Below are 24,573 nucleotides of genomic sequence, written 5' to 3' on the forward strand. Positions count from 1 at the left end.
ATTTGAAAAAAATGAGAGAATCACTATGAGCATGTTTAATGTGCATTATGATACTTCATAAGCGCTACTCCCTCCGTTCCTAATTATAAGACCTAGTTTTAAAATTTTCTAGTTCCTAATTATAAGACCTTTAACAATAATCTAGCAAAAAGTATTATACTCTTCCATATATAACCCTTACATTAATGGTGTGTTTTCAATTTCAAAGTTTTAATCACCACCTACCATTTATTAGTGAGAGAAAATAACAAAGGGTAAATATGGAAGAATGAATGCATTTTTAAAAAATCAACACACTAATTAAACACATTTAATGTTTTCTTATTAAGCGTAATTTTTTGTATTAGGTCTTATAATTAGGAACGGAGAGAGTACAAAAGTATATATAAGTATCGTTAGGTGTCACCAACTATTTAACTATTATCAAAGATTCAGAGCCAACTTGTATTTATAAATAAGCGTGATAATAATTATGAATAAAATAAGGAATGTGGCAAAATAAAAAAATTACAGACTTCCACACATTTTCCTCTGAATTTGGTGAGTCCACTAAAATTTGAGGATCCTGTATGCTTTTATCCCCCCCACATAATCTCCCCTAGTAAATAAGGTTTCATCTCTCTCTACTCTAACTCGTTCCTCCTATGTTTTTTCGACAACAACTGCGAGTCTACCCACCAACAATGTTAGTCATCAGTAGTCTTCTTTTCTTAAAAATGTATCACAGATAATAAAACTGGAAAATATAATTAACTAGGTTTTGATCGTTGCTAAATATTTATCGATAATTGAACGCTTTCTTTTAGTGACATCGTAGGAATGGTAATTAAAACATTTTATCATCTTCTTCGCATAGAAAAGGAGAGTTCTTACATTAAGAACTACCACCTTATTATTATTACACCACCACCCATCCTTTCACACTATACTCTAACTTACTTATAAGAGAAAAGAAGAAAAAAAAGAGAGAATTAGGGATATGATAGGTGTTGACTGTGTTGTGATAAAAATTAAGAGAAACATAAATAAAGAGAGTGAATAATTAGATGAAAGATATTAATATGAGTACAACATATCAATTAATCATGCTAAAAGTCTTGCATGTGTAAACAATTTTGATGTATCCACACATATTTTTCTTCAATTACAATTCCCCCATTTTATTCTTCACATATATATTTTTTTCTATCAAGGGGATGAATTGGGTTGGACAGTATTATTTTACATGTATAAATACAATTAACCTTGATGCAAAAAATTCAAACCTATATCAGCATCAGAGAAATACAGTTCACAAAAAAAGTCGTTATCTTATGTCTTCTGGCACATGTTCAAAACTTTCTTTTATCCTTTTTCTTTGACCTTAGGTCAGGAATAAATAACGGCGGAATCAGTCGTCTTAGAAATTGTGAACCAAAATCCGCCGCTGGTGAGAAGACGAAGTCACAGACGACGCCGGCGACGATACACCACTGTTGCTTTTTCTAAAAAAGAAAAGGTTAGCCAAGTAATTATCAACATCCAAAGGGGTAAAAGTGACAAAATCCATCTCCGCCATTTCCCTCACCGATCCCACCGTGCCAACCACCGCATTATACCACTCGCGATATCTCGGCACTATCTTTCTCGCGATCGATCCCTTTATCTCATCTCGCAACTCCCTGTCAGCCACCACAAACGAGTTCTGTTTCCGATACGCCTCCTCGAAACGGTGATTGAAATTCTCGAACACCGCCCTCGCCTCCGCCGCAGTCGGATTTTCCGGCAACGACGCAAACACTTCCCGCCACGCCATTTTCTCGTAGTTCGCAACGAATCGCTTCACCTTATCTTCGTGCCTCGCGACCCAATCGTCGCCGAGCACGTACTGCAGATTCGAGGTGCGGACTCTGGTGACGACATGCCGGAGATTGTTTGCCAGAAACAGGTAAGCAAGTGAAATGTCCTTCAATTGCTTCGTCTTGCTATCGAGTTTGCAAAGGAGAACGAGGATCAGCCACGCCACGCGCGCTGTGAGCGCCGGCGCCGTCGAGTCGTCGGATTCCGGACTGTACAAGTAAGATTCCGGTAGCCCCGCCGACGACGGTGGCAAATCCGCGCGGGAGAATATGTCAGGGAGCACGCCGCCGTAATCGCCGAGAGTTGAGAGGTAATTCATCGTTTGGATCGTGAGCGCGTGAACTCCACCGCCGTTCATCGGTAATCTAGAAGCTTCCTTCTGGATCGTGGTTTCAAACTCCGCGAGCATTATCTGAACACACTCGGCCAGCCGTTGAAGTGAGGTGAGGACTAGAGATCTAACGGCGGAGGTAGCATCTGAGGAGAAGATTGATTCAATCTCCGGCCACAGAGCGGTTGTTACGGCGTACATGTCGAGCACGCTGAACAATTTCTCCGGCGGTGATTTCTTTGCCTTTGCAACTAGTTCCGGGAATCCGAAGATAAGAGTGGCACCGTCCCTGGAAATTTCAGCGAAGCATGATTCTCTGATGGAGTCTGAGGAACTGAAGACGTGGTCACAGAGAATTCTCTCTCCGTTGAAGAGTGTTCTAACGGAAATCCTCATTGCTTCTAACCAACTCTTGATCTTCAAATCTAGAACCTCCCAATCCATCTTGTTCAACCGCGCGTGGCTGAGCTTCTCCACGCTGAGGCGGTAAATGCCTTCGTCAACGATGGATTTTCTGATGGAATTGTAAACGGTGACGCATTCTCTAGCGTAGCCGCAGGAGATCATGCAGTCAGCGATGGTTCTAAGATCATCCATGGCGACGGAGGAAACCAGCTCCACCTCAGAGATTGAGTCTCCAGCAGCGCGGATTTCGTCTTCTTCCTCGTCGTAGTCGGAGGTGCTAGAGTGGATGGAGGTCCGGGAGGATCTAACGGAGACCGATTCGGGGTCGAGGTAAGCCCGGTTCATGGATAGAATCTGGTAGAACTCTTTCCTGAGTCGCTTCATTGCCATCTGCATGAGGCGTTGAGCGAGGATTAGCTTCTCGGAGGAAGGGTTGTTAGAGAGCAATGAATGCATGGCTTTCTGAAGCAGGATAACACTGTTGGTGTAGTGTTTTGCTTCGGTTTTATCCTCGAAGAAGAGAGATGTCACTTTGGCATAAGCAGAGGTTTCCGAGTCCCATTTCAGGATCAGTGCCTCTGCTTCTGCGATACATCTCTCTTCTTCGACATTTCTGGGATCGGGGAGGTTCGACCTCCGTGGGGTTCCAGGCATAGATGGAGGATGATGGTGGACAAATGAAAACGATGGGGTTTTGGGCTTAAAGAAGAGCTTCTTCATGTTTAGTTACTTCCCCTTTTGGTGTTGTAACAAACTTTCTGTTATGGGAAAGGAGAAATTAGATAAATGAAACAGGAGGTGGGGTTTATATAGAGTTGGGGTTGCAGAAAACGACGACGTTTGTCGTTGGAGAAACTTGTGGAAGAGGATTAAAATACTCAAAACTGGGTTTTTTAATCCCGTGGGTCCTCCTACGTGTTGAAACTTTCCCTGTTTGTGGAGTCAACTGGATTAGGTCATGAGAGGGAAGTAACTGATATTTCCTTCCTCTTTTGTTATAAGGACTTGGACAGTGCTCTCCGCGTGAGTTTTATTATGAGTTCACATTAATTCGTTCAGACGGAAGAGGGTTTGATGAATTGTTCACAATAAGCCAATTTCAAGGAAAGAGTGTCATCAATGCACAAACACAAACGCTGCCTAGAGTAAAAAATATGGAGCGATACAATGAATGCAGAAAAATCAAATCAAGAAATTAAAGGTGAATTTTGTGCTATATCACAGAAATTGTTTTAGGCATGTTGACAACTAGGCGAGGAGATGATGTGAGGAGATCATTAGATCATGACCCATGAACGATGAAAAATGATGGTAAAAGATTTAATGCTTCTACTTTGAATTTTTTTTAGGGATACAGATGAGAAGTAAAGGTTGAAAACTGTCTAAAATAACTATTCACATAATAATAATGGTATTGACATTTAAAATTTATAAAAGATTTTAAAGTAAATATATGAATGTTAATTCAATCAGAGCGTGTATATTTATTATAGTACACTACAAATCATTCTAGGTATCACCCATTAATTTATCTTAAGCATCACATACAACAAGCACCGTTAAAAAATCCACGGTATAAAGTATAAACTTCACTATTCTTGGCAATTACGTGATTGAGTCATTGCTTAGCTTAGCTAAACATGATTAATTAATATTTTAATTCATGGTGTGAGCTCATGATTATTGATTTGTCAGCTTAGTTAAGATGTGAAAATTAAACGCGGGATATCCTTAAATTTGTCATTAGCTGAGAAGAAACGGGGTCTAATTAACAATAATATTAATCAGCAACATGAAACAGAGTTGTTTAATTTGAATTATTTATATACAGAAATTTTAAGAAAGAAGGCAGTTCAACAGAACATTTTTTATGCTGTGATGAAGTAATTAGTATAAGCGCTTACATAATCCGAAGATAAACAAAGGTGTAAGCGTACATGTCAGGAAAATATGAGATTATTCTACGTATGTACATGCGTGATGAGTGATCACAACACTTGCATTTCAGGTCAGTTTGTTTAGCGTTGGTGTCTCAATATACTTGCACAATACGTAAGTATATTCCTAATTAAGCATAGTTTATAACTTTATATTAAATAAAACCACGTGAAGAAATATTATTGTTGAGAACTATCTATTTTTATCCTTTGACATTTATGGTAGTCCTTACATTAAAGAAATATGAAAAAAATGTCTTCAACTTCTTTTTACTTGGTCATAGTCGTTTTGTGCCATGACTAATGTGATTGAAAGAAATTAAACATATATACTTTTACCGAAAAACTAAAGGATAACAAACATATATTGAGAAATTTTTTTTGTAAGAATTTAGATATTTTTTTGGTAAGCCAAAAGATTGTATTAATAGGAGGCACAAGGGGTGCCCCAACCCTTAATACAAGAAAAGAATTTATATGTATGAAAAATCATGTCAAATCGGAGATAAAAATGAGAATTTACTCTAATATGATTGTTTAACTATAGTTGCATTCATATTCCAAAAAAAAAAAACTATAGTTGCATTCAATAAGAGTTGATGAACCCTAATACTAAAACACATTGTAGCTTGACATTAATTAATTAATTAATGTAACAATAATTCATTTAATTCTGTACTCTCTGTACAAAAAAAAAACATTTTGGTACTAAATAATCAATAATGCAACTCTTGCATAAAACAGCTAAAGTTGAATGTCCAATTGTCCATGAATTAACAAGTCATGAGTTGAACAAAGCAAATGCCAATTATTGTGGAATTACTTGCAAGCAATATAATGGAGGGAGCATAGGTCAATCGACGAAGAAAAGTCCAAAGAAAACGAAAGTGACTCACAAAGCTAGCCAACCCATGCATCTTATCATACCTTGACTTTTACGATTATCCATTATCTCTTTTGTCACTTATTCACATGTGTTATCATATCGTTATAAGTTAGTTACAAAATTAATTAACTTTGTATATCCACGCAGAATATAAGGGAGTTCTACCACATACACCAATAAATTAAATTATATAGGTGGTGAATTGTTTCACCTGTAACTTATTGCGCTTAGTTCATTATCATATATATAACAAATATTGTAGTTTATGTATAGTTTGTAGCATGCATGTCTCAATAAAAAATTTTATGGGCGTGGGCACGACTGAGTTTGAATGTAATTATCAGGTTAATTACTTGGGAAAGAATTAAAGCTAATTAAAGAAAAACAGTCATTAAACATCAGAAAAGAGAAAACACGCACAGGAATTTTGATTTTTAAACTTGTTTGCTTACACACACGAACTCATCATCTTGTTTGATTTTTATCAATCAATATTTTGAAAATTTCCAGGGTTGAATTAGAGAGCTAGACTGAAACATGGTGCGCAGACAAAAAAAACGATGTTTCACTGTCTCTGTCGACAGACAAACAACACAAATGAAGCGTCACGCGTGATTTCTAGAGAGGGATCGATAGCGGAAGCAAATCACGTAATAGTATCTACGAGACTACGACTACAAAGTTTGAAATGATAGCCTATGTGATGATAACACTTGAAGGTTTTATCTACATACAAATTATCATCATGTGCTGAATAATATTTGTGCCTTTTGCATGTTCATATATAAAAGAGAAAGTTTCTAATGCAGTTACCTTAAATATCTCGAGAACTTTCTATTAATACTCTTATTTGACTTGACTAGGATTATATTATGTATAGAGATTAGTATTTGTGGTTCGGATAGAAAATACAGAGAGACTTCCTCCAACAAAATCTCTCGCAATTGAATTTGCAAATGGTTGAATCGCTCTTTCAACCGAGTCCTCTTCTTACCCTAATTCCTCCCTCCCGTCTTGATTTTCATGTCGTCTACCATTTCGATTGTGAGGATTCTGAAATCTCCTTTTGAATTCTCTGTTGTACCAATTTCCTCCACTATCATGGCCATTTCTTTAATCATGTCCTTGGCTTCTTTAATCTTTGCCTCAATTAATTTGTCTTTGAGTAGTTGAACACTCATTTGTGTTATGACCGTTGCTTTCGTTGAAATCGTAATATTATGCAATTATGAAGATAACTTTTTAGGTTTCTTCATTGTAGGAGGTCGAGTTACAAGGGAAGAACAATGTTCATTTGTATATATTTTAAGGCTTAGTGTTTAAGAGAGCATAATTCTCATAGCATCTTTAGAATCATTACTTGTCATGAGTACTTACTTGGTCAAACTGAGCTTCTTTCTTGTTTCGGTTCTTCATTTCACCATTTTCATCCTTCTGTCTCATTGGTCCAACCAAGCTATCTTCTATATTCACGTTTTTGTTACCCTCAGCTGGAATTCCACCATGTCCCGTGACAGTGATTTCATGAAGGAAGTGTGAAAAGGAATTCCATACCTGGATTGTTTCGCAAACTACATGGAGCTTCGATGACGATGATCTTGATTTTTTTTATAGGAAAATGTTAGTGGGTAGTTGTTAGTAAGTTAGAAAATCCCTTCAAAGTTCCCTTCCAGGATTCGAACCCTGGACCTTCCCCTCCCCACCCTTATGTCCCCTAACTCTTTACCATTTGAGCTAATCCTCGGGGACGACGATGATCTTGATACCGTGACACAGTTGAAGAACTTGAGAACTTTGATGTTGTGATGCAGAAATGGGTCCAAGAGCAATAGCCCTGCCACCATGTACTTTTTTGTTTTAATTTAATAAATAATTTTAAAATAGCTAGACAATATTGAAATCTTATTGGTTGTGTGACACCTTATTCATGAGGCGCTAGTGTTGTGGTCTTGTTCTTTCTTTTCTTTAAGCATTGATGTATCCAAAAAAGAAATCTTATTGGTTGTGTGTGTAAAATCCTTTTACACTGACAATGGATGAATGTTAAACTCTTTCTTTGATTAGTTAGTGATTATTTAGTTCTGATTTAACTTAACAGTTTTGCACTTTTTTATGTTTTATATAAGGAAATTAAACCACTATCCACATAGTGACCGCATAGCGCAGTGGATTAGCGCGTTTGACTTCGGATCAAAAGGTCGTGGGTTCGACTCCCACTGTGGTCGGTTTCTCTTTTTTTTTTCAATTCTTAAAACTATTTTGCTGAAACATTTGTTCTTTAATAAACAAGACAAAAACCAGCATATTTTTTTAAAGAGACAAAAACCATCATGACCCATTATGTACACCACAAAAAAAATCATGACCCATTATTTTATTTTGGTCAATAATCATGACCCATTAGTAATTGATATGTTTTAATTTTTGTCAAAATACACTGTACTGTACCTCTAATCTTTGTACAAAAATGTAGAGTGGGCCTTGCTATACTTAACACACGTTTTTGGAATTGCCAATTTTTATGACAAAAAAATAGCCCAATTTTTATTATTTTCTAGCTCAATCGGCTTCTATTAACTAAAAATATATTGACTCTGTGACAAAAATAAAAGAGCTCAATCAGGGACGGATTCACTTGAGGGGTTATGGGGTCAATTGACCCACTTGATTTTCAATTTTTAACAGTAACATACTACATTGTGATAATATAAAGGGTTTAATTACCCCACAATCTGATAAATGCCCTCATAACTTTGTAGATTGATTTTAAATGCCCCTGAAGCTAAAAAAGATTCAACTTTTACTATGTATTCACCTTTTTAGGCTATGTTTGGTTTTCCGTTTGGTGCCCCAAAAGTACTTTTGGTTCATGTGTAACTCTGTGCCATGATGTTTGGCAACTTCCAACTCACATTCACCAAACTCAGTTTGACCCCTAAACCAGCTTTCATCCCAACTCAACCCGAGTGTAACTTTTCAGTTCAGTTGAGTCCGTTGGGGGTGATTAATCCTGAATTTAAATTCATCACCCAACGTGTAGTGACATTAAAGCCCTCATTTTTCATACCTTTGAGCCCACCACCACCTCCAGAAACTCATGCTTCATCATCACACACCTCCTTCGAGACCACCGCTTCATCGCACACCACATCACCCACCACCGCACCACGCCGCAACCTCTGCCATCGTAGTCCAAGAAGCCACTACAAATTCGTTCGTCCTCCTCGATCTACCCCTTCATTGTTACACCATCATCACTGAAGTTGCGAACCACCACGGCAGCACCATCGTCATACTAACAATCTCTCCTTGGCCAGCGCGAGGAACATTGTCGCTTCAGATTGCCTCCGAGAAGCCACCGTCAATTTCGATCTCAAACTTTATCTTCCTCCCTCACGTTTCTTATCCCCTTTCCTCTGTTGGTGTGAAATGGTTGGGCCTGAGCCCCATGTTTAAGTTAGGCTAAATTTTCATTTTGCATTTCATTATTGTTTGGTGTTTTGATTTGTTCTGAATTTATTAAATTTTGATGGATTAACTATAAAATAATTGCATAAAAAACATGTTATTACTTAATATGTACTTAAACAATAATGAAAAGAATAATTTTAAGGAATAATAATTTCAAAACCTTCACACAAAAATTCATTATAAAAATCATACCCTTTTTAGTAATTAGACACATTTAAAAGTGATGTCAACTAAATTATCCAAACAACATTCATTTCATCAAACTTACTTTTAAAATAAAAGTATCCAAACATAAATCACATTACATTCAACCCACATTCACTCAAACTCCGTTTTGCAAACCCACATTCACTCAAACTCCGTTTTGCAAACTGAAATCCAAACACACACTTAGTTTTCTTTCCCATAGCAATATACGTTTACGTTGAACATAATTAACTCCACTTTCTTCTATTTCTTAACTTTTATTCATTAATATGGCTATAACAGAGTTTTGGGCTACAGCTTTTGGCCTCAATTGTCATTCTATTATCCAAGAGACTTGCATTCTTCTTTTAGAGGAACCATCTATGTTGTATTAATTACATTATGATTATGATTGTCATTCTAGTGGAAATCTACAAATTTACGGTGTTTTCATTGTGTTAAAACCATATTTTAAAAATAATTTTGTTATTAATGCATTTAGAATTCCACAGCACTTGATACATTTTATTTTATTTTATAGGATTACATATTCTATGTTGTTAGTAAAAATTGTAATGTTTCTAAAATATAAAAAACTCCGAACAATAATGGTGAGTACTTAAATTTTAATAGTAATAAATTATATTTGTAATAGTATAAATTATGTGTATAGTTGCCCCCACAACAATTAAAGTATGGATCTATCACTCAGCTCAATGGGTGGATCACTGGATTGGATGCATGCCATTAATTTTTTTTTGGGTTACACTTGCAAAGTGAAAGAAAGTGACTATCTTCTCCCTTAGCCAATAACTTATGTATCATTAGTAAGTACATCATTGACTTTCTTGCAATCAGACTCACATACAACATCATGATATCTCAAATCTCATATATGCTGGAGAACAAATTCCACGACAAGTAAGTCCACAAGAAACAAATCTCCCTCGCAAAAGAAACTATCATAATCCAAGCTAGAATGTACTTGTTTTGGTCAACCCAAATGATTACACAACACGTGTCAATCAAGTTGGCCGACCATGATGATCAAGTGCAAGATTGTAATCAAGATCAGAGCTTGGCTTCCATTATTCTAAGCAGTTGGCTAAACATAAAACTAAGTTTTAGAATGGTCAAGTGAACTTAACTTGGGTTTAAGCCTCAATGCTACCTAGATGACAAACAAAGAAACATTTAGTTGTCCTGACAGTTGATTAGACGACCACAATAAATAGGTTTGATTGCACCATAAATAATTCAGACACACATTTGCTCTCTATTTCTCTTCTTAGACGTTAAGGTTATATAAATTTGATCTTGAGCTGACTTGATCATCACAATATCTGTTGCAGGTATCTCCTCGTCGTGCTCAACCTCTACTCCTTTAGCATCATTTTGTACCTGAGCGATCCTTCGAAGGTGGTGGTAATGGAGGGTGACATTGATAGAGGCCGAGTGAGGTTAATGGCATGATGATAAAGGATGTCAAATGGTGATAGTGAAGTAGTGATGACATCGATTGTGGAGAGTATCTAGTGTAGGTCGTGGAGGGTGTTCGACAATGACTAGAGTTCTTATTCAATTGTGGTGGTGGAGGTTCTGATGGGATAGCAGGGCGGTCTTGAAGGTAGAGTTGCAAGGGAAGGTACAAGGTTGTCTTGGTGGTGGTGATGATGGAGGGTACATTGGTTCTAGTAGAGGGCGTTGAACATTGACAATGATGAAGAGTGTTAGGATATGGTGGTAATAAAGAGTGTCAGATGATGGCAAGAGTTATGGGGGAGATGGATCCTCTCAAGTTTATTTTCTCTCAATTTTCTGTAGTGGACATTTATGGCGGTTTTTAGCCGTCACAAATGTTGCCAATATTTTGCAGCAACATTTGTGGCGGTCTGACAACATTTTGAGGCGGCTAGAAACCGCCATAAATGTCAATTGCATAAAATTGAGATAAAATAAACTTTGAGAGGATCCCCACCCGAGTTATTGTGGTGATAATGTAGAGTTCAGGTAGTGACGAATGCAGCTTGGAAAATGAAATTTAGGAAAACAACAAAGAAAGGTGGACACATTTTTAAAACTATCTTTGTGTCGCCGTCTGTGGTGATAATGTAGAGTTCAGGTGTGGTGATAATGTAGAGTTCAGGTAGTGACGAATACTAGCTAGTTTTAGAAACTTGAATTAAACCATTTTAAATTAGGCTTAAACCTCATATTAGTCCCTGTCTTTGTGTCGCCGTCTGAGGTAGGTCCATGACCGGAAAAATTTGTGGAAAAAGTCCTCATGAATGAAAAACGTATGGAGGCAGTCCTCGCCGGAGCTCCGAGTGATGAAATGACATGATGAATGGACTAATAACGCTTACGTGGATTTAAAAAAATTAAAAAATATTTTACACATCATATAATTAAGTTTTAATTAACATAAATAAACTTATTTCTTAATCTAACCCAAACTTAATTAACCAAACTTAATTCTCCCACAAACTTATCCTAATTCCCCCCAAATTACCCTAATTCCCAATTCCAAATTGCATCAACTCAGATACATCAACAACAATTAACGTTGCTGCTTCTCCCTTTCCTTCCTTCCTCCGCACACATCATCCATCATCAACCTCTGAGTCTTCATGGAGCCACCATCACGGAGCACCCAGCCACCATACGATCTCCCGCAAACCAGCACCACCGCCAAATCAGTTCAAACCTCCATCTTCGCGTCGCACTATCGCTGTAGATGAATGGGTTGATGATGATTTTGATCTGGGTTTTCGATTTGTTCCTTTGATGGAGGGGGGAGTGGGAGATGAATGGGTTGATGATGATTCTGATCTGGATCTCGGTCATGTGGGTCAAAGGTTCAATGGATCCGGATCTGGGTTCAATGATTCAGATTTGGATCTTTTCCCTTTCTCTTTTGTTTCTAGGTTTTTTGAATCTCAAACCCTTTCTTCTTCCCCTATTTTCTCTTCTCCACCTGTTTCTTTTCTTTCAAAAAGGTTGGGTTTTTCTGCCAGAGAGTTGGCCAAGCCTGCCGTCTCCGAGGGGACCAAGAAGTTCACAAGTTCTTGAACTAACAAGAACAATCTTGTAGATTCCTTGCTTTCTGGTGTTTGGCGTGTGTTGAATTTTGGTGTTTGCTTTCACAAATTGGATCTAGGACTTTCTATGAACTCATGTTATTGATTAAAGGTTTGATAAAAAAAGGTGAATGGGTTGATGATAAAAGAGGGGAAGAAGAAAGGATTTGAGTGGACGGTTCTGGACTTGATTTTTCTGGGTTAGAATGATGAAGATAGACCGGTGGATGATGAAGGATTTTGGGTTTGTTAAAAAAAAAATTGAAAGCGGGTTTGTTAATTAGATTAGGGTTAATTTTGTTAATTTATTTTATTTTTGTTAATTTAATTTAATTTTCTGATGTGTTAATTTTTTATTTTTTTTAAATCCACGTAAGTGTTATTAGTCCAATCAACATGCCAAATCATCACTCGTCGGAGCCCAGGGCTCCGGCGAGGATTGGCTCCAGACGGTTTGCAAAAATGGGGACGTATTACACAAATTTTTCCGGTGAGGGACTTAGATCAGACGTCAAGACAAAGACAGAGACTAATTTGAGGATTAAGCGTTTAAATTATGTAAAAAATTACTTCAGTTTCTTTTTTGACAAACATGTAATGTGTCAAAATTTGCATTTAAAAACTAAAGAAATATTGAAACTATCAACCACCTCAAACGGACACTATCTAAATTTGTTACTTCTTTATAATCAATGAGTCATTTCATTAACATCTTGGAATAATTTATGTAGTACTTTCATGATTTCTTCCATACGAAAAGGACCAGCTAAGAGATTGTTTCATCAATTCGACATAAATCATTTTTGTTTAATTTGGTAAATAATTAAGTACTTACATTGTTAATGTTCGACAAGAGAAAAATGCTAGCCACAATCTGTTCAACACTTTTTTTTCTAATACAATTTGTTTTTGTTATTAGTTGGAATTTATGTAAGGTTCACAGAAAATATTGATTCATTTCCAATTGAATTAAACTCATATAAATTCAATCAATTAATAAAAACATATTAAAAAGTGAATATTAAAATGAATGTTGCTAGCACTGTTCTAAATATATTAAGGGCTTGGTGTTTAGCTCAATATTGTCCTTAAAGTTTATTTAGCTAACATGTTCACTCTTAGTAGGACTTTTAGTAGCTTATCCAGTTCTTCCTCTCACCAAGTATTGGATCTCCCAACCGGAAGAAGGTAAAAGCTTTGGCCTCTTTCTTGAAGCTTTCGGGACTGAAGTTGAAGAAAAACTAGAATAAAGTGGGAAAAGAAAGAGAATTTTCAAAAGCTAGGTGTAGAAATTTGGTTATGGTTCAAAAATGGGACAATCAGGCAAAGTATGGAGGTAAAGAGGAGCCAGAAAGCCATAGAAGCATCCGATTCTGCGTAGTTGTGTGGATGAGACTTTATTTTCTAAGATGATGATAGAAGAGAGAAAGAAAGTGGCTTTGCGTTTCAACCATCCACAGCAAAGCAAAATTCCAAATGGTTAACTTAGTGGCAGAATTTGTTCCATTAGAATCTCAATAATTGTGTGCTTTGATTCTCCTCTCCAACAAGGCCTTTATTCTGTTCAAGTTGCACAATTCATATGCCCCTGCAGGCTTCAAATGTTCATGCAAGTTTGATGCTTTTCCTAGTTTCCTAGTGCTTTCCAATAACCAAGATTTCAATTTATGAAATGAAAAAAAACTTAGATATAGTTATATACATTACTTGTTGTTTTTACTGTTATCCATGAGACACACACCTGTTGGAAGAGGAAAAAATGTTGAAAGTTATCACATTAATAAAATATTAAAAAAGCAGTGAGTGATTGAGTTTTTCATTGGACAACAACACAAACGATCCTACAGTAATTTTGTTGACTATCTTTGATTCAACATGCATCCTCTACAGCTATTTTCTCTGCAACTTCTTACGACAAATTCTTGACCTTTCACTCTTATATTATATTAAATGGTTTACATTAATTAGTAAAAAAATTGAATTGGTGAAAAACTTTAATTATTTAAACACTTGTCTGCTTAGGCATGAAAGGGGAACAGAGGATCTGGATTCATCTTTGGCTACTTACTACCAAAGTACCATCTATAGTACAGTGAAATAGTCACATTGAATAGCACTACAAATGTATAATTTGGTATCTTACTCTGTAGTCAATTGGTATCTGACACTTTTATTTATCCCATTAATATTTTGTATAAATTACAAATTGTTATCTGAATGAACTTAGCACATGAAACTGCTGGAAGTTTTCAATGTTCTAAAAAGACAGCATGCATGCTGTGTGAAGTGCTTGGTAAGTACTAAAACTTCAGGCCATGCCCAACAAAACCAGCAGGGTAACAGAGATACCCAAATTCACAGTGCTTTAGCTATTTGTGCCACCAATTTTTTTTATCCTTTTACTTCAAATGGAAGTTCATGTCGCTGGAACTTCACGTCTATCCAAAATACATGCCTGCACCCTTGTGCATATGTTGCACTCAGCATAGCATGATTAATATAAAGAAATGATTGTTATATATAATTCTGAGACCAGTAATAATTGCAAACACTAACACCCATGGAATAAGATAGTAAAAAGTACTATGTGGTGGAATATATACATACACTAGTCATCCTAATGGTACTGTTGGTTACATATCTCATTAAAGCCACACTGTTTTGCTCTGTCTTATTATAAAATTGATGCATTTCTTTCACCTTTCACCCCAGCCCATTTTTTAATGTTTGACTCTAACGCACGAGTACCGTAGCTATGATGGTACTAAAAACATCCACAATTATGTGTAAATTAAATAGGGATGCAAATGGAATGATGGGCACTTGCAAGAGTTGTCTTGAATTGAGCGTGAACCAAGTCTATTGAGTGTGAATATGTGTGCTGCATAGTACTTGTCACACTTTCTACATGCATAGTATATTTACTATTAAAGTTTCCTAAATTTTATGATATTTTTTAATTGAGTTATGAATTGTATTTTTAGTTAAAAAGATTTCTATATAGAATGAATAGTACCACAATGGTTACTAGTTGTTCAAAAAGTGAATTAAGGTGAGAGAAAGTGAAAATGGAATGAAGAATTCTAAATTCAATCTTTGAATTAGTATATAAGTGAATATGAGTTCTTATTTCATACAAACATTCTTTACGTACAAAAGTTGTATCCAATCGTCCTCCAATCGCTCCATGAGACGTGGTTTTCAAACACCACACTTTGATATTGTGTCTCACAACCGGTTGAGAGCGTTCCAACCTCCCTTCTTAAGGGCACATGTCGCTCAAAGGCTTGCAACATTAGGTGCCCCATTAAGGGCTATGGGCTATGTATTATAACTTAAGCTAAATGGGAACATTACCTCCTCCAATAACTACTTGGTTTCTCCTTGATGGCAAACATAGCATCATCATAATCTAACTCTACATTGTTGTCCATATCAGTCCACTAGTATTTGCAAGAAAAAATAAAAGGAAACCATGTTACACTAAACTCAAATTTAGATAAGATATGAGTTTCTTCTTGAATGTAGAGATATAGACATAAATATTATAGCATCTTGTCTCTACCCATTTCCATCAAGAACAAAATTACAAAACCCTTGATATGCAGGCGCATGTTTACATTCAAATTCTGTTCAGTTTAATGAAAATTTAACTATTCCCTTCATTCTAGACTTCTAGTTTGAAAAGTCAAATTTGAGATTCCAATAACTTAAATAAATTTAACATATTCCAATCCAAATGTTATTAATGGTTTAGGTCCCCCACAACAATCCAAGTGTACTATTCCAGTAGCAATTGCCAATTGGCTTAAGATTAAGTGCCATACCAGTATGAATGAAATGAAATAAAAGGTCCAAACTCATGTCTTGGGTAAGTTTAAAAGCTTAAACATTAACTTCCCACTTTAATTACTTCCATTATCACACATTTAAACAATAAAAACTTTTAATTGAATTTTGAATTTCCCATTTTCAATCCTCTCTCTCTCACTCTGTCCTCAATCCCAAACGAATTGAAGTTTAAAAGCAGTCAGTTCCAACCTTCCTTCTGGTTCAACTTCCTCTCTATCTCTCCCTTCACTGAACCACTGTTTCTTCTCATTCATCACCAACCAGAAATGAAAACCATAGATATCTTCTGTGCATCACAGGCCTCCACAGCCATATGTCTCAGCACGGATCAACCCTCCTCCTCCTCCTCCTCCATCTCCTCCTCTTCCAACACCATCCAATTTGGTGGCAGAGCCATTGACCGCCACAACCCCATCATCACAGATCCTAAAAGAACCCCTTCCAGAGACTTCACCGCTCCCAGTTCTTCCTCTCAGCCACCACCACTCACAGACCCCAAACCTTCCCATGATCCCCATAAGGCCAAGAAAAACACCATTCCAAAACCAGGTGAGAGGAAAAAGAAAAAAGCAACAAAGGGTCATGATGATGAGAAGAAGAAGAAGAAATGTGAAGCTGCAGCAGAAAAGATAACTGAACACATCACCAACAATTTCTCTTGTAAACCAATTGACAGTGTTCTGAGGAGGAGCTGGGTTAAGCCACCTTCTGATTTGAATACACCTCCTGGTTCTTCAAGATATTTGCTTGGTGGCTCTGCAGCTTCCTTTGATTTTGACCCTGTTCTGGCTTTAACCAAAGTTGATAACAAAAAAGCTGAAGTTGTTCATGGAGATGAAACCAATCATTCGTCTAAACGCTCTGGCTCCTCTGTTCCAAAATCTGCTTCCTCAGACCAGGTTAGTTATCTCTCACTCTCTGTTTTTCTAATGTCATGCACATAAATTATGTGCTTTTGTTTCATGTCAAGGCCTCTCAACCATTCTATTAGTCTATGAGTGTGTTTGGGTACACATTTGATAACTCCAGAATTTATTCTTATAGAGTAAAATCATTATGGATGAAAATATAGATGTTTGTTAGTTACTTTGCAGAATTGATTTCAGTCTCAACATCAATTGTGCTAGAAGCTAGAGAATGGGCATTATGTGCTAAACACTTAAACATAATCAATTTTGAGATTTTCACACTGAATTTCGTTACTTTACGTTACAAAAACCACTTTTTTGTAAATGTAAACATAAGTCACATCATTTTAACGTTCTTTTACCGTAATCAATTTTATGGGGAATCAATTTTGCCAACATTAATAGAAACACACACTATATATAAGATGTATGTGGACATATTTTTTTCATTTATGGTATGTTTCTTGGAGTTGGATAGAGGAATCAGCAAGTTTAGCTTGGCAGCAGCTAGCATGTATTTGAGGAATGAACGATTATGGATTTAACTGAATTGGACAATTGACAATGAAACAATGAAAAACTTCAATGTTATGTAATCTTTGCATATTATGGATGGACTAAAATGCTGATCGGAGTGATTTGAATGAATTTTTGTGCAGGTTGTGGTCTTGAGGGTTTCTCTGCACTGCAAAGGTTGTGAAGGGAAAGTGAGAAAACACCTCTCTAGAATGCAAGGTATGCAACCAACTCACCTCATATCTCTTAAAATCTTCTAGTTCAATAACCATAAATAGAAATTATAGAATGGTGTTGAAGAAAAAAGAAAGGGCAGCCAAGTGCATCAAAGCTCTCGCTATGTGCGGTTCCATGGAAGAGTCCGTACACTTGGTTAGTTGGTATATTGTAGGCAGTATTATGCTATTTTTTACACAAGAGACTTTTACCAGGACTTGATCACCCGTTATAGATGTTCAGATTAATTAGTGAAAGGGCTTGATTTCCTGAAATGAGAAAACTTTTTCTATGGGTCTTTTTTATTTATTTATTATTATGTTCAATTTAACTTCAAAACCATTTCCTTTTGGGCAGGTGTTACATCCTTCAATATAGACTTTGCTGCAAAGAAGGTTACAGTAGTTGGCGATGTGACTCCATTGAGTGTATTGGCAAGCATATCAAAGGTGAAGAATGCTCAATTTTGGCCACTATCTGCTTCAGCAATTGGATCAGGTGCCACAGAAATTAAGAAAACAAATTTGATCTAATTGAAGAGGGAATTAAAGTAGACTACTGGTTGTTGTATGCTTTGAGTCTGAATTAGGTAGTGATTTAACTTTGTAAATGTGAATTTAGCATGTTGAGCCGTGGATTTGAAGAGAGATTAGTTTATTTAGAAAGGAACCTTATCTGTTTTCTAAACAACTGAAGAAAAAAAAAAAAAAAACAACGAATAATTTTGTGCCACAATTTTATTGCAAATTAAGACTTTGTTGTGTCATTGAAATAGAGCCATGAGCTGTGCCTTTTCGTGCTGAAAATAGTGGTGGCACTTGATGCGATTCGTGAGGAAAAGAATGAACATATATTCTTGTTGAGTAGTATAAAGTTGCAACACTTGTTTTCAAAGCTACCAAAAAATAGTTTTATAATAGCACTAATTTTTAAATATCCAACAAAGTTTCCGCTTTTCGTCCACTTATAATCAGTTTTTAAAAGCCTACCTAAAGTTAAGGCACAAGTTTGATTTGTTTCTGTAATTTTGTAATTTCTTGTTAGACTCTTGATTCACTCTAGAGAGTAAAATAAATTATATTTATCATTGATGGAGTTAGTTTATTTTTTTTAATAGATAATTAATATTAATAGTTGTCATGACTTACTTTACTCTTTAAAGTAGCTATCTCACTTTAGAGGAGTCAAATCCATATACTATTTTTCTTAATGCTCAATGCCTAAAAATCTATTTAAAAATTGTAATTTATAAATAATATTGAAATAAACCATAAAAATCCTAGTTCTAAATAAATTATAAATTTATTTACAAATAGGATTTGCTTAAGTTCAAACTTTTATGTTTTAATATGTAAATAGGTCAACAAATACATAAATTTAAGTCAAAGCTTGATCGTTTTAATTAAATAGATTTTTTTTTATGTCAAAAAAATAATTTTTAAAAAGCTTTAACATAATTTATTTTATTTTGGTCAAAATTTTATTTAGTAAATATGTGTGGTTGATTTAGAAATGAGGCCTCTTACCAAAAGGATTGTGGTATATTTTTTTTCTGGTCAAATGATTGTAGTCGTATATTTTATATATTTTTTTTGTCAAGATATCTCTGATTCATGGACCAAGAAGCTAGGCCCAGAGGAAACAGGCCAAGATATAGACTGAGCCAAGACTACAATGGAAGCTAAAAAACCATAACCGGATATAGTAGGTATCCAGTTGAATAAAAGTAAAGGATTACTTGCATCAGCTAAAACCAAGTTAATTACTTGCATCCCAATTCTTCTAACTTACTAATAATTAATCACAATAATAATGAGTTGATATAAAAAATCACAACAATAATGCTAGATTTACGGATAACTTTCCTTATGGTAATTATTTACTGCAAATCATAGTTGCATTCAAACATTGCTTTAGCAAAGATAACAAAATTAACTAGTAATCTATAACTGATCGAGATCAAGACTCATCAAATTCAAAAATCATATCTAAATTTTTTTATTTTTTTTTAAAGAAAAAATCATATCTTAATGGATACACTCTTGATTAATTTTGTTTTCCCTATATAATAATCTCCTCTTAATCACACAAGGGTTGTTACTTTGTTTCCCTAAATCTCTCATTAGTTCTAAACTTGTGAATTCTTCACCCTGTCTTAGTTTCACCAATTTTCTTGCAATATTTCCCTAACTTCCTATTTTCTGTAACCGCCACCATGGCCTCTCCGTCTCTTCAACAAACCCACCGCGATTGGCTCGCACTCACTCTTTCACCGCCGTCACCTACACACTCTCCGCCGCCACCAAACCCTTTCTTCTTTGAATTCATCCCATTACCACAACCACCACAAAACCCTCTTCTCTTTGAAATCATGTACCCACCCTTCAATCAAGAACACAAACGCGACTCCCCATCGGAAGATTCAAGCTCCGGCGAAGCCCCACCTTCCAAAAAAACACGCCGGAAGAAGAAGAAGAAGAACCCGCCGCCGAAGACCGAGAACACCACCATACCCCCACCGTTCCCATGGGCGACTACAAAACGCGCCGTCATTCACACCCTCGACCACCTCCGCTCCCACCGCATAACAACCATCACCGGCACCGTCGCGTGCAAGCGCTGCCACGAGGAAACTTCCATCGCGTTCAATTTGGAGGAGAAGTTCAACGAAGTGGCGCATTTCATCGAACACAACAAGTGCGTTCTCCATGACCGTGCACCGGAATCTTGGAGCAGCCCCGTGCTGCCACCGTGTTCTCGGTGCGGCACCGAGAACAGCTTGAAGCCGGTGATCACGAAGAAGAGAAGCATCAATTGGTTGTTCTTGCTGCTGGGTCAGTGGATTGGGTGCTGCAATCGGCTACATTTGAAGTATTTCTTGAAGCATGCTACGGATCATAGAACTGGAGCTAAGGATCGGTTGGTTTATGCGGTTTATTTGGGTTTGTGGAAACAATTGCAACCTCAAGAACCCTTTGATTACAATGCATAGTTGCTTGATCATACTATGTAAATTAAAGATTTTCCAACTTTTGTCTTGTTTGATGAGTGACAATGTGACATGTTTGAGGCACTCTATTGAAATTCAATTGAATTGTGTTAGAAGAAAAGGGTTATCAATCATTATTTTCTTCTATCTCATTTGCTTTAAATCTTTTGCTTCATATTTTGAATGTGAATATCGTATTTTTCTAGAAGAAATGCTAGTAGTAACAAGTTTATTTCAATACTCTTTCACTCCAGTTCTCTAGTTGATATAATTTTTGTTTTAAATGAACGAAAAAAATGGAATGGATAAATAGATCAATACATTGCGTTTAATCAGAGAAAAAGTATTGCAAGAGACTTCCTCAATCCATTCTACATTATTCAATTGAAAAGAAAGTCTAACTAAGAAATATGTAACATTCTACATTATTCAATTGAAAAGAAACTCTAACTTAAAAATATGTAACAATATTATCAGGACAAACGAAAACTCAAAAATATCAAAAGTGGAGGTAAGGTCTCTAGTCTACAGTATTGAACAACACACAAAAAAAAAAGCAAGAGTTACCCTTAGGGCATCTGTGATAATCAGTGAAAAAACCCAGAGCGGAAGAAACCAATACCAAAAGAATCAACATACGCCAAAAACTAGCCATGAATTCAAGCATGGGACACTGATGACCAAGCCGAAGCCAAATGGGCGAAGTGAACTACACACCTTTGATTACCGGAAAGAACAACCAAGCATGGTGAACCAACTCTTGAGTTGCGGGGCTTAAAGAACAATAAGGATCAACCTCCAAACCACTTTAATGAACCTTAGCGCGCACAAGGAGGAGATATAAGAAAGCTCGCCAACATGTTTCATTCATTTGCATCAAGTGATCGCCTCAAACTGTAATCATTTTCTTCATTATTTCGCAGGAAGGGCCAATATCGGTGAGGAAGAACCAACAGACGAAATCCCTATTCCACATTTAAATTGGTTTTTTTATAGTCAAATGTTAGTTGTTAGTAACATCTAAACTGGTACCCCGACCTTTTAGAATAGAGCCTGCTTGGTCAATGGTGCAACGACAAAGGAATAAACATTATCATCTTAGTTGTAGGAGGCCAAAAGATATACTCCATGAAAGACATGTTCCCAAAAGAAGTAAATTCTAAAATCAAATTGAAAATAATATGAATTCCTAAATCTAGAACCACCTCATTCTGAAAAGACTAAGGGAGCCTCACTTGAAATCCAATGATCATCACAATCATATATACCATTGCCATTTTTCCATGAACCACCCTCCCGAACACCCAACTAGATTGAAGAATAATCAACCACGCATAACTAGATTGATGTTCTTTTTTTTTTTTTGCATAAAAAATACTTCCATTTGTAAAATAAGCAACCTTAAACACACTGGCGAGCAAAGAGTGAGGTTGAGACGTAATCCTCCATAATCCCCCTAATTGTAGTATTAAAAGTCTTACGGTATTAAAACCCTTGGGAAGGACACAAATCGGCCCACTTGAGCCAATTCATGCTCCTCCTAAACAATATGGGAACAAGTTTATCATATTTTGAATATGGGAACACAAGCAATCATGCAACATAAAATATCACATAATATAAGGGTTGCATTGGACAACTCATTTGATTAAAACCCCTACCAGCCCTGGTAAATGACATTTCCTTCTACCCTTTGAGCTTCTTCCAAACAACCAAACTTGCTCCTTAACAAAATCAAATATCTTAGACTTGGACTCACCAATGATTGTCGAAAGTACCAAATGTTAGAATATAATATAAAATCATTCATGTGGCCTTACCTTGTTACCAACAGCTTAAGCTTTTGAAATAATTGATTGATTGACATGGTATCAGAGCCTCTATGGCCGAGAGGTCTAAAGTTTGATCCTTGCTCCCCTCACTTTCAATTAAAAAGTTAAATTTAAGCACATGGTAGGTGGGCCCGTGCATTTATCCACAATTCAAGCTCAAATGTCTCTTGCGTGAGAGATATGTTAGAATATAAAATAAATTCATTCATGTGGCCTTACCCAACAACTTAAGCTTTTTGGGATAATTGGTTGCTTGACATGATATCAGAGTCTATCCTAGATCCATTTGTTGTGGAGACCTCTCATATTTGGGCCACCAGATGATGTTCATTCCACACTCCATATGTCCAACCCTGGGCGTGAGGGGACGGGGTTACTAGAAGTCTCACATTGGATAGAGATGTGGTCAAACAAGTACTTATAAAAAGTAGAACAACTCTCAACTCTTGAGCTAACATTTGGGTTGAGTTAGACTTCCCTAATTCTAATATGGTATCAGAGTCTTTCCTAGATTCATTTGTTGTGGAGACTTCCCATATTTGGCCACCCATTGATATTAATTCTACGCTCCAAATGTCCAGTCTTAGGTGTGAGGGGGTGTGTTAGAAGTCTCACATTGGCTAGAGACGTAGCCAAATAAGTGCTTACAAAAGGGTAGAACAACCATTAACTCTTGAGCTAACTTTTGAGTTGAGTTAGGCCTAAAATTAGGGAGGCCTAACTCAAGTCAATTGTGACTTTACAATAACTAATAAAAGTCAATTGTGACTTTTTTCTAAAATAATTAATGTATTAATATTGGATTTAATGATTATTAATGATATTTAAATAATTAATAAAAGTTAATTGTGACTTTTCCACTATTAAGATGTGTGTCTACAAAGTTATTTTTTAATGATTATAGTTATTTTTTATAAAATAAAAAAGGTATTGAATGTAATATCTTACATTCAAACTGATATAAAAAATGCCATAAAAAATTATATCAAATAGTTTTAAAATATTGATTAGAAAATTAACTCAAAAATTTTAGATTTTATCTTTTCGTATATACATCTGGAAGATTAAAATAGTTTTGGTATATTGATTCAAAGAATAACAAATTAAAAAACAAAAAAGAATTAGAATGTAACTAGTATTAGAAAAAAATAATTAACTCAAAAATTTTGCATTTTAGTTTTTCGAATATACATATGGAAAGATTAAAATGGTTTTATATTGATTCAAAACATAAAAAATTATAAAACAAAAAGAATTAGAATGTAACTAGGATTAGACAACTTAAAAAAAAAACAGGATTAAGAAAAAGAAAAAATAATTAGAACGAAATTAGGATTTAAAAAAAAATTAAAATAACTTACCATAACTAGATCTAAACATTTCCTTTTTTAATGATTAATGATTTGCAAACATAATTTTTTAATGATTAGTGATTTGTAACGTATCAATGACTTTGAATTATAAATAAAAGAGATGTAATTTTGCTATCTAACTCACAAAGAAAAATATGTTGCTACCAAATTATTAAAAATATCCAAATACACTAGGGTAGTTATCAAACAAGTTTCTTTCACCAGTTTATTTTGGCAACTTGGTTTTTCTATCAATGGTTTCTTTGTATGAAAATATCAAAAGTATCAGACCTGGGAAAGATGTGAAACTCATAGCAAGAATCATTCATCTTTGGTCTATTCCAAGATTTAAGGATCCCAGTGTCCCATATATTATGGACATGGTTCTACTTGATGCAAATGTTGTTTTGACACCCTTTATTTTATTTTTTTCTTAGCAAAACCGATTTTACAGTTTTCTCAATTTTCTTTTTTTTTTTTCATTTTTTCAAGGTGATAAAATTCAAGCTTCCACTAACAAAATGTTGTGAAATCTTTTTACAAAGATTTGCAAGATGGGAATGCTTATCAATTTCAAAATTTTAGCATAGGCGCATATACCGGCCAATATAGGGCTACAAAGCATAATTATAAACTCAATTTTGAAAAGACTATGGTTGTAAGACGTGACAAGTAAATAAGGGTTGAAAATTCTTGTACTTGATGGTGAAAGACACATTTCAATAATAACGAATGTAGTTTACAAAAATATTTTTAGTATGATTTGATTTAAT

At 35.6% G+C, this 24,573-nt stretch overlaps 3 protein-coding genes and 1 non-coding gene across 4 annotated transcripts; 3 read left to right on the forward strand and 1 right to left on the reverse strand.

Annotated features, from left to right (window-relative positions):
- Positions 1-1,022: 1,022 nt before the first annotated feature.
- Positions 1,023-3,359, reverse strand: LOC130730416 (exocyst complex component EXO70H1). The gene has a single exon (XM_057582426.1). It carries the CDS (start codon positions 3,293-3,295, stop codon positions 1,400-1,402), a length of 1,896 nt encoding a protein of 631 aa, XP_057438409.1. The 5' UTR covers positions 3,296-3,359; the 3' UTR covers positions 1,023-1,399.
- Positions 3,360-7,549: 4,190 nt separating this feature from the next.
- TRNAR-UCG (transfer RNA arginine (anticodon UCG)) lies at positions 7,550-7,623 on the forward strand. The gene has a single exon. It is a non-coding gene; the product is annotated as a tRNA-Arg (tRNA).
- Positions 7,624-16,010: 8,387 nt separating this feature from the next.
- Positions 16,011-18,362, forward strand: LOC130730417 (protein SODIUM POTASSIUM ROOT DEFECTIVE 2-like). The gene is made up of 3 exons (XM_057582427.1): positions 16,011-16,886; positions 17,555-17,630; positions 17,985-18,362. The coding sequence occupies exons 1-3, from the start codon at positions 16,254-16,256 to the stop codon at positions 18,158-18,160; spliced, it is 885 nt and encodes a 294-aa protein (XP_057438410.1). The 5' UTR covers positions 16,011-16,253; the 3' UTR covers positions 18,161-18,362.
- A 1,480-nt stretch (positions 18,363-19,842) lies between these two features.
- On the forward strand, positions 19,843-20,619 carry LOC130724525 (uncharacterized). The gene has a single exon (XM_057575768.1). It carries the CDS (start codon positions 19,843-19,845, stop codon positions 20,617-20,619), a length of 777 nt encoding a protein of 258 aa, XP_057431751.1.
- Positions 20,620-24,573: the final 3,954 nt, after the last annotated feature.

This window comes from Lotus japonicus, chromosome 1 (assembly GCF_012489685.1).
Source record: "Lotus japonicus ecotype B-129 chromosome 1, LjGifu_v1.2".
In the NCBI taxonomy this organism is placed as follows: domain Eukaryota; kingdom Viridiplantae; phylum Streptophyta; class Magnoliopsida; order Fabales; family Fabaceae; genus Lotus; species Lotus japonicus.